This window comes from Eucalyptus grandis, chromosome 9, assembly GCF_016545825.1.
Source record: "Eucalyptus grandis isolate ANBG69807.140 chromosome 9, ASM1654582v1, whole genome shotgun sequence".
In the NCBI taxonomy this organism is placed as follows: domain Eukaryota; kingdom Viridiplantae; phylum Streptophyta; class Magnoliopsida; order Myrtales; family Myrtaceae; genus Eucalyptus; species Eucalyptus grandis.
Window position 1 is genome coordinate 32,147,100 of NC_052620.1, and position 19,301 is coordinate 32,166,400.

The following is a 19,301-nucleotide window of genomic DNA, read 5'->3' on the forward strand; positions in this document are numbered from 1 at the left end:
ATCATAGGACATTCTTTTTCAAAATGATCCGCACTATTGCACTTTGAGCATCCGAGAGCATTGCGACCTGCGGTTTTACAAAGATTCTTTTAAAATGATTTTTGTAAGCATCTCTTGTGGGTCTTTGTTTGATTCTTTCCTTCACCTTAGGAAAATCAATTAAAGAAATGGTTTCAAATATCATTCCCAAACCAGATTTATTAAAATAAGGTCTTTGAACAAAAAGAATTTTTTCCAGGTTTCTCGAGATCCTATAGAAAATCTTTTGGAAATATTTGAGATATCTCTTTTCAAGAATGCATTTTCTTTTAACAAATTATCTTCACTTTCTTTAAGAAAAGAAACATTATTGTCTAAACTTTTCACTTTTTCTTTCAAAATATTTTCCTGTTGTTTTAGAGCAAAATTTTCTTTCTTGAGTTCGGAAATTCTTTTAAGAGAAGTCTTAAGACTCGAAACACAATTCATCAATATACTTTGAAACCTTAATAGGGATTTTGAATTTACTCACCTCAAATTCGCTTTCTGAGTCTGAATCTGTCTCGGAATTTGAATCCGAATCCGATTGTGTCATCAGACATATATTAGCATAATCATCATCACTTTCTTCACACTCGTATCACTCCGTGTTTCAGCTTTAAGAGCTTTTCGGTACTTTTCAGTTTTTCCTTTCTTCTTCCTCAGAAGAGGACAGTTGGGTCTGATGTGTCCCTTTTTCTTATATTCAAAGCAGACTACATCTTTGTTTGATTCATCATCCTCAACAGACTTAGTCTGTTGCTTTTGAAGACTTTGTTTCTTTGGATTGAATCTTCTTCATTTTCTGTTCAGCTTTCTGAATCTTCTTATCATGAGAGCAAGTTCCTCATCATCCATATCGTCTTTAGAATCTGTAACATCAAAATCATCATTAGATTTTAATGCAATGGATTTCTTACCTTTAGGATCTTCGTCTTCATTGATTCGCTCCACTTCATAAGACTGAAGAGTTCCAACCAACTCATCAACAGATAGTGGCATGATTCTTTGGGTCTCTCTGATTGAGGTCTTTATGTGATTCCAATCCTTGGAAAGTCCACACAGTAGCTTGTTTACTTTCATAGGATCATAAATTGGTTGACCTTGATTTTCAAGACCATTCACGATTTCAGTAAAGCGATTGAACATATCCGTTATAGATTCTCCTGATTTCATTTTGAAGGCTTCTTATTGACCGAGGAGAATGTTGATTCTAGTCTCTTTCACTCGATCGGTTCCTTCATAGGTAATATGTAATCTATCCCAGACTTCTTTAGTTGTAACACAAGAAGATATTCTGTTATATTCAGTAGGGGATAAAGCACAATATAAAGAATAAATTGCTTTTGCATCAAGAGCTTGTCTCTTGATTATCTCTTCCTGAGTCATTTCGCTAGACTCAACAACATATTTTCCTCTTTCTGAGACAGATGCAGCTTTAGGAATGATTCATTTTTCTACAACGTCCCATTCCAAAGGATCCTTTGATCTTAGGAATGCTTTCGTCTTGTTTTTCCATATGTTGTAATCCTTTTCATCAAAGTAAGGTGGTCTGGTATTGCTTTGCCATTCTACCAGTCCTGGAGCCAACATACTAGCCATAGATCTTTAACTCTAAAGTAAAACACTTCAACAAAAGTGAGTACACGGGCTCTGATACCAATTGAGATAACTAGTATAAGCACCTAGAGGGGGTGAATAGGTGCACAAATAAATTCTCGAGATACGGAAGTAATTCTAGGCAGTCGATAGAAAGAAAAATACGGTCAAAATAAAGTAAAGGATAAGGAAGAGAGAAATGAACATAAGATTTATAGTGGTTCGGCTTATTTCAAGCGTACGTCCACTCTTTCCGCACCGACAGCCCACCGGCTGGATTTCACTATAAACAAAAAGAGAAGTTACAAAGACAACTTTTCCTTGATTCTACAAAGGTAGATTTTCTACCACACTTCCTCAAAGTTTCTCACGAATATAGACTCTCTTTTGTTTACACGATTTTGCTCAACAAATGAATTGACTAAGAACAAGGAGCTTCAAACTTTTGAATTATTCTATCGTGCACATTCTCGAACAACTAGAACGACTTCCTTATATACTCCTTCATGCCATCATACCCGTTGTCACTTACCAAAGGAATTCCTTCAATCTACCCATTGGACGGAATCAATTAGGAAGATCATTCGAGCTATTAAAGGAACATGTCGATAGCCCATCAATCATGTTCGCCCATACAATCAGGATCTCGGTTTCCATAAGTAGAACCTTCCAAGTATACTTTGCCAATCATCGGATCCTTAATCTTCGAATCAATTATGATCAAATAAAGAATTCCGTTATGTCATATCCAGCCAAGTGATCTTCTCCAGTCGATAAGGCCACATCCTTAATAAAACATCAAGTTCTGGATAGCCTTTCTTCAACGGATTAGAAACTGTCAATGAGGATAGACTTTGAATCTTAAGTCTGGCTGTCCGGAGGTCTTCAAACTTTAAATAGCAGAGTCTGCAAGCCTTCAGACTAGACTGATGGAAACGTTTTGTCAACTTCAAAACACTTCAAGAGGATTTCTCCAATAGCCGTGAACCTATCTGAGGGTTTGTGGGCATGCGCATATTAATTTAGGATATCATTATGAGCTAAGTCATCGACTAATAATAGGTTGGGACCTAACCAAATGAGAAATCTTGGTTGCCTTGTCACGAGTGTTATAAGTGACCATGACTAGATATATGAGTATGAATTGGTCAATGGAACGGATCATTGACATGTAATTTGAGATTAGTTGATGGAATGAACAATTGACATGTAGTTAAATATGGTTAATTAATGGAATAAATTATTGATAATTGATTTGTTATCATGAACTAAAAATATTATTAATTTATACAGTACTTTTGATATTTTGCGTGTATATTTCTCTACCTGGGAATTGATAAATGGTGATATCTTATTATTATTTTTTTGGTAAAAGGTAATCATATTAAGCTGAAACCAATAATTACATCAAAAACGGTACCAAAACATACACTCATAATGAATAGAGGCATAATGAGTGGAAGGGTGCCGAGAGAAAAAAGAAGGGAAGCCAACAAGGTACAAAACGCGGTTAAGCCGCACAACTACAACCACAACCAAAAAGGCAAAAACAAAAGAAGACGACTAGCCGGCCAAACAAAGGCATCCCCAGCCAAAACCAAACAAAACATCATCTCCCAAATGGAAATGACGAGACAATCGGCAAGAATCAAGGCCATCACCGAAACAAACAGCAGTGGCCATTCTACACCACCACTTCACCTGGAAATATTATGGATGCGCCGGAGTAGAAGAGAAGATGCAGGGGTTTATCCCCCAACTATGTTGAAGTCTTAGGTTTCTTGGGTTGTCTTCAACATTCGAGAAGGTTAAAGCCTTATTCTTGACCACTTTAATAAGGTGGTTCTTCACGGCCGGAAGCGTGAAGGTATAGTTCCTAAAGAGAATCACATTCCTATATTTCTAAATAAGGTGGCAAAGAGCCTCAAAAGAGAACCAAGCGATAGAGTGATAGAAGTCCTTTCCGGATAGGAACTTTATAGCCCAGTAGAGGTTGTCAGCCCAAGTCTCATTTCTCCAAGGGAGGTTGCATTCGGCGGCCTAAGAGAAGGCACAACTAGCCGTAATGCTACAATGAAAAAACATATGATCAATAGAATCCGGAGTTACTTTGCAAAAGGGGTACACCACATCCCCAATCCTGTCATGCGATAAGAGTAAGGCTTGTGTAGGAAGACGATTCCTAGTTATAAGCCAAAGAATGAACTGATATCTTGAAGCTATAGCATTGTTCTATATTAAAGAAGCCCAATCGACCCGAGGCTTCTTTTTTCTGATAAGGTGCCATGTCAAGCCCCGATCCTTGGTCACGTGCCCATCCTTCACACTTTGGTCGATTTTAAAATACGATATCCCAGGACTATGTATCGCCGACCCTTTCATTTATTAAGCACATGCGAAAGCAGTTATAATCCCCAGACAATAAAGCAATGGGATAGAAAAGTAGGCCACAATTTTCACAACATGAAAACACATAACCACACTTTTATACAAGGCATACTATATAGTATAATATAATACTATTCGTAAGTTTGATCTACTATACGTCCAATCAAAATCCAAAGTTTACAAAACAGGATGGGATCTCAGTTCTCAACCGGATCGTACTCAGGATCCTCCTCGTAGTCATCTTCTTCCCCAAAATCTTCCTCCTCATCAAGTTTCACATCAGGGTTCTCTTCTTCCGATTCCTTCTCCTCAGGCTCCTTATCAGGGTCCTAAAATGGTTATTCAATAACCATTGAGACCACGTCTCAGCAAGTTCTACCCCTTAAGATTCGATTAGTAAACCAATACACTAACCGGGCTGCCTATGCACACACGGGTCAGAGAACTTACCTTGGCCTCAGATTCCACTTGCATATTAGCACAGTTCAATAGGCACCCAAGCAATCACATCACAGATCAATATCTCGATCAATCGACCTAGTCGATTACATGTCATCTCGACCTTTTCTTAGTCGGCTCATCTCATACTATCTATAAGTCTGTTTATATCAGGACTGCTCACTACTAAACTGATAAATAGATAGTATAGCTCGCTTCTGAGATGATCGGGTATACTGCTTTCTGCTAAGCTGCCATATCGCCCTTAGGCTGATATAGTATATAGACAGTGATCAATCTAAGCTGATAAGGTATACTGCTCTCTATTAAGCTGCCATATCAGAGCCCGTAGAATGATATAGTATACCGACATATTCAATATAAACTGATAAGGTATACTGCTATTTGCTAAGCTGTCATATCGCCCTTAGGCCAATATAGTATACCGACATTCTCGATCAAAACTCATAAGGTATACTACTCTCTACTAAGCTGACATATCGCCCTTAGGTTAATATAGTATACAGGTATACTGCTCTTTGCTAAGTTGACATATCGTCCATAGGTCGATATAGTATACCATCTCAATCATATAATCAATTTCATCTTTTTATCATTTTCGATAAAGTAGCCACGTGTGGGGACACGGTCGGTCTTAGCCAAAATATAATATTTTCCTTTACATAACTCCCACAATTTCTATAGTCCACTCAAATATTTTTGGCATTATTAACCGATGCCTGGTTATTTTTCAATTCATAACCAACGATTATCCAATTAAAGAATAATTCCCACTTTCACAAATAATTCAATTCAGTATGAAATAAAGCTCAATTAAATAAATGGATTGTGCCACGACAATCAGCATAAAATTCCGGTTTCGGCTATCCCTGCCTAATTTCCAAAAAAATTAATAAATAAATACTAAAAATCCAATTTAGGCCCATAATGCCTAATTGGAGTCCGAAACGGGTCGGGGAAAATCCCGAGATCATTCAATAAATATTAGAAGCTCTCTACTTGTTAATGACTAAGTCTAACCACCTAACATACATCATTAAGTCACTAATTTAATTGTTCTAAACTAATCTAACCATCTAATTGCACTTAATTAAATCTAATCAACCCTTAGGCATAATTAGCAAACTAAGAAAGCGTTAGTGAGTAAAACTCACTTGATTAAAAGCGGAGACTGGATCACCGCGACAACTGTGCAACGGCGGTCGAAACTTGGGCTTGCGACGACACCCACAGGCTTGGACCGGGCTTGAACTTGGCCTAACAAATCTTAGCCCAAACCGAGATTTTTCCTTGAATTGGGTTGGGCTTGAAGCGGCTGACTTCGCGGGCTTGAGCTGCTGAATTCTTGGGCCAAAGTCGGGCTGGACTGCTGGACTTTTGAGCTTTCAAGACTGGGCTGATAGGCTTGGGCTACTTCTTGGGCTTCAAATGAGCTAAACAACAACTAAAGATGGGCTGAACTAGATGGGCCTACTGCAGTTGAAAACTCATGGCTGGGCTACTGCACTTGGCGGAATTGGGCCATGACATTGTTTGGTAGGCTACTGGCGTTGGGCTTCGTGTGGTCTGGTCGTGGGCCGCTCAAAGAAGCTGCAGGAATTCGGTGGAACCGTGGATAGTTGTAGGCGTGTGAGGCGGTGGACGAGATGGACGCCAAAGGAGATGTTCGGTGGACAAGCTTCACTAGAGTGAGATGGACGGTCAACCGTTGGGCTTTCGTGGAAGGGTGTGTTGACCGGCGGGACACGCCGAAGTGGAGGAGGGGCAGACAAGTGTGGTAGCAAGAGGGCTAGGTTTCTTTGGCTGACTTGTTGGACTGAAGACGCGCGACAGCTGGAGAAGTCGATGGTCTTCAAGATGCGCTGGAGTTGACTGAGGAAGATGGAGACTCGAACGCTTGGGCATGAGATGGAGAAAGAGATGGGGGTTTACGATGGGATGGGGATGCTGGCATGAGGGAAATACACGGAGAGAGAGAGAGAGAGAGAGAGACCGAACTTCGTCGAATAAAAAAAAATGAAAAGCTGAAGTGGGGATGAATTGAAAGAGCCGAAGTCGTGAAGGGGGAGGAGTCGACAAAGCCAGCGTGCACGGGAAGCTTGAAACCCAAAAGCCAAAATAAATATCTCATCTCATCTCATCATTAATTTGGTCCCCACAAGCCCCCAAGATTATCTTCATGTCCCCTAATACTTTCTCAACATTTAATTCCCCCAATAATCCAAATTGAAGCCAAAAATGCAGCTCTCTTCCATTGCTTCAAATTTAACCAAAATGAACTTCAATTTCCTCACTCAATTCCCCAAATCAATGTCCAAATGTTCCAAGGAGAAAGCTCATAAATTTTCTATAAGTCCCCAACACCATATAGCTCGGCTTGAAAGTTTAAATTTCCTTCAACTTAGCCCATCTGAATTTTCGTTAATTTTCCGCGACGTTCGAATTGATTTTTCCGTAAAAATCTCGGAATCTCTAAAAAAATCTTCTGAAACTCCTAGAATTTATTGTGACATGACATAATCTTCAATCTCTGAAATCGGACTTGTATTCATGGTTAATTTCCATTCGACGCGTTTTTAGCGTGACCTAGGCTACCGGGTAACTTTCAGGCATTTTTAGTGCCTATGACCCGTGGTCGATTTCCTTCGAGCCACGATGAACCTACTCGACTCATTGGCGACTCTCGATTGTCGTGAAAATCTCAAGGATCCAAATACGGACATAGGGTACCAAAACAATAAGAAAATCAGTCTAGTATCGATCGACGAGAATTTTCCAATTTAGTGATGTCACCCACAATTAGCCACACATCTCTGTCGAACCAGTTTATCTCTGATTTCAAATCGATTTTATACCGTGCTGCAATGGCCTCTAAAGATAGACATGGTCGAGAAGCCGATTCCTAGTCGAATTCTCAAGTCTATTTGCCTTAAAATCCTTATTAATTTTCTTAAATAGCCTAGTTATCTCGAGAGTGATCAGTTTTGAGAACAGCTCTATAAGCGCGTCAACGAAATGCCCGATTTATTCAGTAGAAAATAGAGTCGAAAATCTGAGATGTCACATGCTAAGCCAAAGCAACTGAGAATAACCCAAACGTGTCTCCTTGCCAAGTAAGACGATCATGAGCATGCACTAGAAATGGAAGGGGATGTTTCCAAGACTGTAAAACTTCTCGCATGGTCTGACCAACAGGCAAAAAAGGATCAGCCACTGTCGCATGCCTAGGAAGGCCAGATTTGTAGATGAAAGAGTCAGAAAACATCAAGTTGAGGGGGCCTCTCGGGTGCCAGTGGTCGAACCAAAAGGAAACAGAGCAGCCATCTCCTAACTTTCATAGAAAAGATAACCGAAAATCAGTCTTAAGGTGGAGAATTCGCTTCCACGCCCAAGAGCAGCAGGTGGGTTGCTGAATCACCCAAAAACTCTTCCTTTTAAGGAAGGTTGAGTGGATCCACTACACCACAAGGATTCCTTATCCGTAGATAGGATCCATATGTGTTTCAGCATTGCTTACAATCTTTTAGACTGCGGATGCCTAGCCCTCCTTCCTCCTTTGGAAAGCAAACATCATCTCAGGAAACCTTGGCACCACCCCTCCCTAGGCTAGGACCCTTCCAAAGAAACTGTTTCAAGATTTGTTCAATACGATCCAACACTGCAACAGGGATGATAAAGACACTAGCCCAGTAAGCTTGGATTGTATGAAGAACTGACTTTATAAGTTGAAGACGCCTAGCAAACGAAAGGAAATGCTGAGTCCAAGACTGAACTCTTGTAGTTATGTGATCCACAAGGGAAATGCAGTTTGCCTTGCCAAGCTAGGAGGAGATAATAGGAATTCCAAGATACCGCTCCGGCAAAGACCCCTCCTGAAAACCAAACACCAGGAGAATCTCTCTATGCAAATCTACCGCTCCTCCAACAAGAAATATCTCACTCTTATTAGAATTAGGTTTGAATCCACTCCACGAAGAGAAGGTATCCAACCCCTACTTTAAGAGTGAGGTGGAAATCAAGTTAGTTTCGCAAAATAGAAAGACATCGTCCTCAAAGAAGAGGTGTGAAAGACTCAAAGTCTTGCATCTCCAAAAGAACTTGAAGCCAAGTTGCCTAGTGCGAACACTAAATATCCCAAAAAAAACTTCCATGATTAAGGTAAAGAGGTAAGGAGAGATCGGATCCTCCTAGCGAAGACCTCGGCCACTAGGGAAGAAACCATGAAGTTCTCCATTCAACAAAATGGAAAATTTATGGGTGCGAACACATATCATAATGATCCTAACAAAATTATCTAGGAAACCAAAGGCATGAAGAACCAGCTCTAGAAAATCCCAGTCTACCGTGTCGTAGGCTTTCTGAAAGTCCACCATAAGGATCAAGATGGAAGTCAGCAAATAACTCCTGGGCAATAAGAATGTTGTCTTTAATTCTCCTGCCTTTGACGAAAGCATTTTGATAAGGGCTGATAATATCATTAAGGACTGTAGCAAGTCGATTAGCCAAAAGCTTTGTAATGCATTTGTAAATAGTATTACAGCAGGCAATAGGCCTGTAATCATTAACAGACATAGCATTAGGAACTTTCGGGATCATTACTAGGATGGTATTGTTGATTTCCTTGAGAAGTCTCCCCATTATAAGAAAATCATTGACCACTTCAGTGGCCAAAGGTCTAACTATCTCCCAATTATGCTTAAAGAATTCAACACCAAAACTGTCTGGTCCTAGAGCCTTCCCCCGAGCAAGGGAGAACATAATATCCTGAATTTTCAAGTCAGAGAAAGGATGAGATAGAGAACTGACATGCTCCTCATTGAGAGGGCATCATATAACCTCATGAAGATCCAGTAATGAGGGTCTGGAAGACAAGGGGTGTGGTGCCAAAAACTCTTGGAAATGAGAAACCAAGGTACGGTGGACTAAGCTTGGGTCCGAGATAGTAGAACCAGTAGAGTCCATAACAAATAGAATCATGTTCCTTAGCTGTCTCATAATAACAAAATGGTGAAAGAATTTGGCATTTTGGTCACCTTCCTTAAGCCATCTAATCCTGGATTTCTATCTAAAGAATGACTCCTCCCGATTCCTCAATTCTAGAAACGTTCTACAATGTGTCTTCTCCAAGTCTGCAAGAAGCTCACTAGTAGGATCCTGTTGCAATTCAACCTGGGTGAATAACGACGCATCCCTCGCTACATTAACCCTTTAAGAGATATTAGAGAAAGATTCTCTGTTGAGTTGCTTCAAACGGCCTTTGAGGGCCTTCAACTTACTCACCAATCTGTACATAGGAACCCCTTCAGTCGGACTCTCCCAAACTTGAGAGACAGTGCTATGGAAAGACGGGTGTTTAATCCAGAAGTCGAAAAATTTAAAAAGTTTCCTTGAGACCATCGGCTGCAAAACCCTAACCACCATAGGAGAGTGGTTAGAGATGCCAGGTGCAAGGAAAGATGCTTCCAAATAAGAGAAGTGAAGACTCCATTTGGCATTTACAAAAACTCGATCAATTTTTCTAGCCTTGTGATTAACCCCCGATGAAGTAGACCAAGTGAACCGAAAGCCAACATATCTCAGGTCCTCTAATTCAGCTTGAGTCAAACAAAGATTGAAATCATCAAAGCAAGAAAGTCAGTTGTCAAAGCTACCAATCCAATCAGAAGAATCCTTGATAGCATTGAAGTCTCCGGCTACTAGCCAAGCATCATCTCGACATAATATACTCATCTAAATAATGTCCGCCCATAATGTCCTTCTAGCTACAAAAGTATGTTCAGCATATACAACCGAGATACAGCAAGAGATAGCAGACATAATAAACTTCACCCTACCATGAATTGCATGACTATTGGATGAAATCACTTCAAAATCCACCAAAGAAGGGTTCCAACCAACCCAAATCCTACCCATGTGAGAGAACTCATAATTTGCCATCCAGTTCCAGCCCTATAACAGTTTGGCAGATATGGAGTCAAAAAGAGAATCCATAATTTTTGTTTTCAACAAACCAATTAGACAAAAGCCCATTAAAAGATACTAGGTTCCTAACTTCTGCTTGTCTTAGGGGATCATGGATATCTCTGACATTCCATATACCAATATTATATATATATATATATATATGTATGTATGTATGTATGTATGTATGTATGTATGTATGTATGTATGTATGTATGTATAAAGCTGAAAATAAAGGAGTAGGTGGAGGAGCGAAGGGCCTACCTCTACCTACTCAGCTTCCGTCGTGAGGGTGTCGAAGCAACTAATGTTGAGACAGGAGGGGGTGCTGGGTCAAGGGCCATGAGTTTCTCTTGGATGGTGTCAACCTTCCTTGAAGAGGTAGGAGCCTTCAGGGATGAGATAGGTGAGAGCAAATCATCGTCTCAGCTAAAGTAGCTGTCTGAAAGCACGGAATCCCTACAAGTATTAGGACCGAAGTTGGAGGCTACGGTCTGGTCTTTATCCTCTTCAAGGAGGGAGGTAGGAACCTCCAGCAGTGAGCTAGGTCTCTTCGTCAAAGGGCTTGGAGGGGATGCTAACCTCGAAACAATTGCACTCCTCAATGACTTCCGAATTGTGGACATGGGGAGAGGTTGATCCCAAGCAGAGCCTTTGAGCTTCATCAAGTTGCCTACCTTAGCAGAAGAGGTCGGCTGGATTGAAGGATGATCCTTCAATTATGAGGGCTTCCTCTTTTTCCCTATCACCAAGTTCCAACCAAGATGTGAAGCCTGCAGGTTCTCCACCATGACCGAAGCCGAAGCGGGATCCTGAGTAGGGGCAGGCATGACTAAGGCAGCCTGATTTGGAACCTCCCCTCTACCCATATTGGCCACAGCAGTGGTAACCTCACACCTATGCCCGAAGGTGCCATAAGATGGACATTCAGCTAGCTTCCATTCATATTCAATTGCAATTGAGCACGAGACTCCGTTTAAGACCACATCAACGGTAGAACATCTAGGTTGATTGGCATAAATTTCAATACAAACTCTTGCAAAGGAAAGCACCTTCGTATGCTCCGTGTATTGGTCCACATAGAGAGGTTTCCCAACAGTACTAACAATGCCTCCAATAGCCAGAGCCGACCACAAATCAAGAGGGAGATTATTCAACCTAATCCAGACCAGAACGGCGGCTTGCTTGTCCTTTTTCAAGTCCATAAGTGGCCTCCATTGCTGCAAAATGAGAGGAATTCTCGCCACCGTGATGGGTCCATCTTCTAAGATCTTCCGCCGGAACACTGGGTCCAGAATATGAAAGAGGAAGAAGCCTTGATTGTCCACCATCACTTTTACAAGCTTGGAGCCCCAAGTTCACATCAAAGTTTGTTCCGTTAGTTTGAAGGGAAGCTTCTTCCCCACATAGTAACCAATAAGGCATTCATGCCATTTGGGATCAAAAGCCTCCAAGACTTCCTCCGCAAGATGAACAACCAGTTTGCCATCCACCAAAGTGGACGGGGAGTAAGCAAGATTGTATCCTTTCGCTACTAACTTTGCAACATTGGCCCATGTTCGGGTGGGAGAATGTTTTGGATCCTATCTTTGCCGGGTAGAACCACTTGGTCGCTTGGAGGAGGCTCGATCGCGGCTTCTTCCCCTGGAGCGCCCCGAACGTGAGGGGGCCCTACGAGGCACTTGCTGTTTGCCAAAATGAACTATGGAACCAGCCTTAGAAGGGCTGGATTGAGTTGGAGCAAAGGTGTTACGGCTCAAAGAAGTGCCCGTAGCATCTTAGGCCTCTCAGGAAGTGCCAGTCGGACCAGTCATGGCACAGGAATTAAATCAAACACTTGGTATGCAGCCTATCCACTACCACAGAGAGCCATCGACGAAGCAAAATAGTGTACCAGGGAGGAGCTTAGCAACACCAAGTACAAGAATGAGTGTCGCTTTAGCTCGAAAAAGGCTTAGTAGTCACTGCCGAGAGCAAACCAGTAAGGCGCAAGAACCGGTCGCGCAACACACTGAGTTGAGCTGTCGAACCACCACCAAGCCAAGACGAGCAACCAAACCACCACCAAGCCAACCCACCACACCGAGTTGAGCAACTAATCCACCACACCGAGTAGCAGAGCCTCCACCTGAGCCAAGACGAGTAGCCACGCCACCACCGAGCAGCCAAACGACCACTAAGCCGAGACGGGCAGCCGAACCCACCAAGCAGCCGAACCACCACCGAGCCAAACCACTTCACCGAGTTGAGCAGCCGAGCCACCACATTGAGCAGCAGAACCATCACACCGAGCAAAAGCGCACCAAAGAAGCAGAACAGTAGAATCTTTAGGGTTAGTGTGATCTCGAGCTGTAGACCAACCCAAACAAATCCGTTCAGTAGAAAGGAAGAGGGTAGTAAGAGGAAGCTATCCTCCAATTTTCAGCTAAATCGGATGGCTAGATCTCCGAAAATCCACTCGCAAGAACCTTGCTATCTTCCATGGATGACATGTATATAGTGAATGTTTAATCCGCTTAGAAGATATGTATTACTCACTGAGCTGTGGTTGCTCACTTTATACTTTCCAATCTTTTTCAAGTTCTTTCCCTAGTGATGAGTAGTATAAAAACGATATCAACGGGGGGCATTTTTTGCAATTGGATTTTGATAATTTGAGGCTGCGTTCTTCGAATGGAAGAACAACCATGTCATCCTTCATTCTTGATAGTTGTAGGGTGTGACAATTAGAGCAAGTTCTTGTATTAAAAGGAAGATATAGTCAACATTGCCGAATGATGCTCAAGTAGTCACATGCAAGCTGGCTAGAGAGTAGTAAGCTCCTCCAGGACCCTTGGCCAACAAAGAAGAGTGAGTCCCTTTCTCCACCAATTTGCCCTTCTCCAACACTGCGATCACATCACAGTTGTGGATGGTGCTCAACCTATGGGCCACCACCACACTAGTCCTGCCCACCATCAGGTCCTCCAATGCATCTTGCACCATCCTTTCTGATTGCCCATCGAGCGCGCTCGTTGCCTCGTCCAGCAGCAACACACTTGGGTTCTTCAGTATGGCCCGGGCTATGGCGACGCGTTGCTTCTGGCCGCCGGAGAGTTGCACGCCCTTGTCGCCGCACCAAGTGTCATACCCGTCCTTCAATCCTGAGATGAAGCCATGGGCATTTGCCACTCTAGCGGCTTCGAGGATCTCCATCTCGTCAACTGCAGAAGAAACTCCGAATATGATGTTCTCCTTCACGGTGCCAGCGAATAGTGTCGGCTCTTGGCTGACCAGGGCGATATGCTGTCTCAGAGATTGGAGATGGTATGATCTTATTTCTCGGCCGTCGATCTTGATCGTCCCTCGGAGTGGATCATAGAATCTCTCGATCAGGCTAATGATGGTTGATTTTCCAGACCCGCTCTGACCTACCAAGGCTGTTGACTTCCCCGCCTCAATATCGATGGAGAAGCCCTTTAGGATCATCGCATCGGGCCTAGCTGGATAAGCAAAGTCCACATCACGAACTTCCACATGGCCCGATATCTTTTCAGGTTTGAAGCCTTGTGGGTCGGCAGGCTCGATGTTCGTTTCGCGGTCCAAGACAGCAAAGACAGACTTCATGGCTCCCGAGCCCCTGGCGATGTCAGTGGTCATGCTTCCCGCATCGGCAATGACCTTTCCAGTGGAGAGCAAAATCATGAAAGTCTCGAAAACCTCCTTGTATGTGATGTAGCCCTGCGTAACCAACTTCCCACCGTACCAAAAGTCGAAAGCCATTGTACACTTGGTAAGGCTCTGGGATGCACCAAGCCCGACCCCAGCAAACCATGACTGCCTCTTGCTCTCTCTCCAGGGGCCTTCTTGGGCCTTTTTCAGCATCTTCAGGATTTTTTCTTGGGAAGAGAAGGCAGTGATCATTCTGTGACTGGACACTGCTTCAGCAGCTAATTTGCTGCACTCATTTTGTGCTTCAATGGCCTTCTGCGACATACCCTTGAGCAGGGTTTTTCTTCCATAAAAGCAGAGAATGATGAGTGGCTCGATGGCTATCATGACAATGGCAAGCCTCCATGCGATCACAAGTCCCATTATGCAGGCTATGGTTACTGCTGAGATGGCTTGTACAAGGAGAGACATTTGGTCACCTACCAATGATCTCACCTGCAAAACATATCAAGAACCAGTCTCGTTACGACAATCATCTTGCTTGACAATAAACAGAGCATATTTAAATGGTAACAATTCTCATTCAGCTTTCCACGAAATGAAAACAGCTCAGATTATGTGATGTACCACATTGGTGTCTTTGGCAAGTCTAGAGCAAGCAGCACCACTCGAGTTCTTGTCTTGATCAAACCAACCGACCTCAAAAGTGAGAATCTTCGCCAACATCATCTCACGGATCCTCTTGGTCAAATACTCCCCAACATAGGCGAAATTGTAGTGTTGAGACGTGTTGATCAGCAACGAGATCATGAAGAACCCTGCGAAGCACAATGTATACGTCCTTGTCTTCTCCTTAATCTCATCATGATCTGTTAAGAAGAAGACCGATATCATCGACCCCAGCATGAATGCAAACACCGGTTGAATGGCACCACCCAAGACAGCGCTAACACATGCCAACGTTCTTTGTTTCCATTCTGGGCGACTGAAAGATAATAATCTCCGAAGCATTGAAGTTTGAAATCTTAGGCCTTCTCTTGTGTTCCTTCTCTCTGTTAACATTTGAGCTGATTCCGCATTATTGGCTGAGCCGAAGATGGAGGCTGTAGGATCCCTTGTAGAATCGATCTTAGCAGAGGACGGTGACCTTGGGGATATGACCTGAGCTTCGTCTTGAGTTTTCTTGCTTTCCATTTGTTGAAGATGCACAAGGGAAGAGTATATACCTCCTTTAAATCGGATCAACTCTTGATGCGAGCCACTTTCCATCACCTGGCCATTTTGGACGACGGCAATGACATCGGCGTTTTGGATGGTGGATAGCCGATGAGCGACAATGATGGTGGTTCGCCCAACCACAACCTTCTCAAGGGCCTCTTGAACGATTCTCTCCGATTCCAAGTCCAAAGCACTAGTTGCCTCATCAAGGAGGAGAATTCGAGGGGATTTGATTATAGCTCTTGCAATGGCAATTCTCTGCTTCTGTCCTCCAGACATTTGAATGCCTCTTTCACCAACCTATCAACATATATTTACGCATATGATCATAACTCGAATATAAAGAAACATAGGTGTAATTAAATACGTTTGCAATGAACTCAGAAAAACCGACAGAAAACCCGAATAAAAATGCACCTGCGTATCATATCCCTGAGGCATTTGAGAGATGAAATTATGTGCATTGGAAGCTTTGGCTGCTTCAACTACCTCTTCCATGGTGGCATCTTCCTTACCAAATAGGATGTTCTCCTTTATGGTGGTGGCAAATAATGTTGGCTCTTGGCTCACCAAGCCCATCTGTGACCTTAGCCACTTGAGCTGCAACTTATCAATGGGAACTCCATCCAGAAGGATTTCTCCATTGAGAGGATCATAAAACCTTTGCAATAAAGAGATGACCGTAGATTTCCCAGACCCGCTACCGCCCACAAGAGCAATTGACTTTCCCGCCGGTATCCTCAGGCAAAAGTCTTTGAAGACAATGTTGGGCCGCGATGGGTACGCGAACTCCACATGCTTGAATTCGATTTCCCCGGAAACTTTCTCCACAATCCTCCCTTCCAAGTTGTTGGTATCAATCTTGGGGACTCGATCGATCACCTCTGTGATACGTTCCACTGCAGAGATTGCTTCGGCAAAGTACTTCAAATTCGATAAACCGGTGCCAAATGCTCTGTTTATAAAGGGGCACCAGTGAGTTATTCATGACTAGAAAGTGCATCTATTATAGGCTCCACACGAACCTATCAAACCATACTCATTATAACGCGAACATAGAAAACGAAGGACTGTTTCTCATCAGTGCAAAATGTTATTTGAAAAAACAGAAAAGTGGGAATACTCGTTACTCACAATCCTCCGACGGCTAAGCCAGCTCCAACGGCATAAACAGTACCGCCTTCAGCGCCGTGGTACATGACCATCCTGCTGCTGTAGTAAGCCATGAAGGCCCAAATCCCATACACAACCCCGTTGCTCCCAATGGCCAGGCCTTTGGCCAAGCCCTGCTTCAACCCCAATCTGACCGACCCTTCAAGCGCTCCAGAGAAATCGCTCTTGGTCTTGCTCTCACCAACGAAGGCATAAACCGTTCTGATGGAGGATATGACTTGTTCTGCAATCGTGCCTGCCTTGTCGTACTCCTCCCTAACTCTCCTTGCTAGCCCCATTAGAGTCCTCCCGTAGATTAAGCCCGGGATCACGAGGAGCACCACGAAGGGAAAGCTCACTAGGGCAAGTCTCCACTGGAGCAGCAACGCTGCTATGTAGCTCCCAAGGAATGTGGATGTGTTCACCACAAAGCTTGGCACCTGAAAATATCCACACACACACACACCCCAAAAAAAAAAAAAATTGCCAGAGTAATGTCATGGTTATATCTAAATGAAAATTTATCAATTGATCATGCCTTTTCCTTTTCTTAGGACATTGTTAATGGACCGGAAGGGCCTCCTGACCCCTAGGTGCCTAGTGCCAAATTTTGGTAATTTTCTACTATAACACGCGTGATGTCACGTGCATGATGTCATGCATTCCACCCCTCTTGTATATAAGTCCATACGGCCGCCACTAGGGCAACTTCTTTGCTCTCCAAATATCGGATTGCGCTCTTGTTTTAAACTTTACTTTTATGGCGTGGCTGAAAATTAGGTTGCTTATTACCTTAACACTGAGAGCATCTTGAATCACAATCGTGTCGTTGGAGATACTCGTGACAACCTCGGACGTGCTCGTAACGTTCAAGTCAAAATAGCCCACGTCTTGCCTTAGCACTGCTCTCAGGTACATGGATCTCATCCTCGAGGCTTGCCTCTCTCCCGTCCTCGTCCAACAATACCCCTCTGATACACAGACATTGAAGTAAAATCTTATCGAGATGAGATGAGATGATGGGTTAGCACGTATTTACCGTACGAATACAATTAAGCAACCGAATACTTTTGTATCTTACTCTTCCTGTCTGATAAAAAACAATAGTGGATGGCCAGCATTCGAAAATAAGCACTTTCTAATTTAAGTGCACTACTAGAGAGAGTAATTGCTTTTTGTTTCGAGACCAATCGCGATTGCGAATAGTCGCCACAAATGAAAAGCTTACCTAGAAAAGCAGCGAAAAATAGTCCACAAGCCATGTAGACCAGAGATAGTGCGTCCTGCCCACCCACAAACATTGCCAACAGGAAGATCCACGTTATTTCGCAATAATGACATTTGACAGTGCGTTCGGAAGGGCAATTTCCACGTTCATCGTATCGCGGGTCCCTTATTCCGAGAGAAAAAGCTTTACCTCGTCGATGACTCGAGGGAACTGGCCTTCGCCCAGAGACGGTGCGTTGCCTATGTTGTTCATGAGGCGGCTCGACAGGAGCAGCACGAACGGCGTGGAGATGCCGTCGCCGACCGCCCCGATCAGACCTAGAGCCATCAGCCACCTGTCGGCGGCATCTGCATGCTTGAAAATGGAGCTTATTGGTCCAGCAATCCTCCTCATCTTCTTCGTTTTGATCACTCCGCTCGTGTCTCTCTCGCGCCCCATGTCTTCCCTCACCTTCCGATGATGGTTGCTAAGTGACGAGGATGAGTGTGTCTGTTGCATGTATATTTATAGTGGAAGAGAGAAGCCCGTCACTTTAGGAGAATTTTTTTTTTTTGGTCAGAACTTTCGGAGAATTTACTGGGTTGAGAGATGACATTGGTGGTCTTTTTTTAACGTCAAAGCTTGTGCAAGAAGTCATCGCATGAGTCCAATTTTGTTGCAGTGCGTCACTAGTGACGCTTAGGGACAATAAACCCCATTTATCAATTAAGTGTTTCAAAGAAGGAGCATAATATTTTTCAGAGCCAAGCATGTCCTTAAAAGACTTGGGTATTCCCTTCATGATGGGGAAGGAAAATATTTGCTTGGGAACTTGAAGGCCATTGGGGGGAAGGTAGACTCCCCCTCACTTTTTCAAAAGTGAATAACACCGGATAGGTGGGTATAGTAACCTTTCACATCTAGGATGAAGTGATAAAACACTTCAATGTGCCTATTAGGGTGACTGGACTCGATGAATATGCAAAAAATGAGTTTTTTACTAACCAACTCAAAGGGTGAAGTGATAAAACACTTCTGCAATGATCTAATAGGTGACTTGATTTCAATAAACAACGTTGTATTGCCCAACTCAAAAGGTTTATTATAAAGAATTCACAAACTTTGACCAAAGAATTCCCCTAAGAAAACTTAAACTAAAGAATTGTAGATTACAATGCTAAACTTTAGAAAGAGGTCATAAGTAATGTACACTATGTAGAAATTTAAATTAGAATCTTTATCATTAAATTTACTAAAATACTCGAATCATTAAATTTACTAAAATACTCGAATCTTGATGATTCTCATAGAAAAGCAAAGAACATGGAGACTTCTTCAATTTGAAGGAAAAAAGAAATAACACTTTAGGAAATGTTGATAAAGATATTGGATTGATTGATCTATATTATTGTATATTTTTACTCTTTAATCAATCCTACCACGAGTGAAGTCTCAGTGACGTCTATTTTGGATCATTAATTTTTTTTAGGGATTTTCAAAAGGGTGGATGGACCCGGGCACAACCATAGGAATCTCAAGCTCAACCTTAGTGGACTCAAGCTCGAATATCGGGGAGCTAGGCTCAAATACCAAGATCTCTAGCCCCGCTTCTGTGGGCCCAAGCCTAGGCGTTGAGGACCGAGCATGG

The 19,301-nt window shown here is 42.8% G+C and overlaps 1 protein-coding gene across 1 annotated transcript; it reads right to left on the reverse strand.

Moving 5' to 3' along the window:
* Positions 1-12,951: 12,951 nt before the first annotated feature.
* Positions 12,952-18,211, reverse strand: LOC104419319 (ABC transporter B family member 15). The gene is made up of 7 exons (XM_010030950.3): positions 17,864-18,211; positions 17,675-17,729; positions 17,239-17,417; positions 16,429-16,886; positions 15,712-16,249; positions 14,704-15,594; positions 12,952-14,571 (listed from the first exon to the last, which is right to left on the reverse strand). The coding sequence occupies exons 1-7, from the start codon at positions 18,170-18,172 to the stop codon at positions 13,207-13,209; spliced, it is 3,795 nt and encodes a 1,264-aa protein (XP_010029252.3). The 5' UTR covers positions 18,173-18,211; the 3' UTR covers positions 12,952-13,206.
* Between the last annotated feature and the right edge of the window lie 1,090 nt (positions 18,212-19,301).

Coding starts and splice junctions, on each gene's coding strand:
- LOC104419319 (XM_010030950.3), bottom strand. CDS start 18,172: ATGCAACAGACACACTCATCCTCGTCACTTAGCAACCATCATCGGAAG. Junction 15,595..15,711: donor CTCAGGGATATGATACGCAG/GTGCATTTTTAT, acceptor ATATGTTGATAG/GTTGGTGAAAGAGGCATTCA. Junction 14,572..14,703: donor TTGCCAAAGACACCAATGTG/GTACATCACATA, acceptor TATGTTTTGCAG/GTGAGATCATTGGTAGGTGA.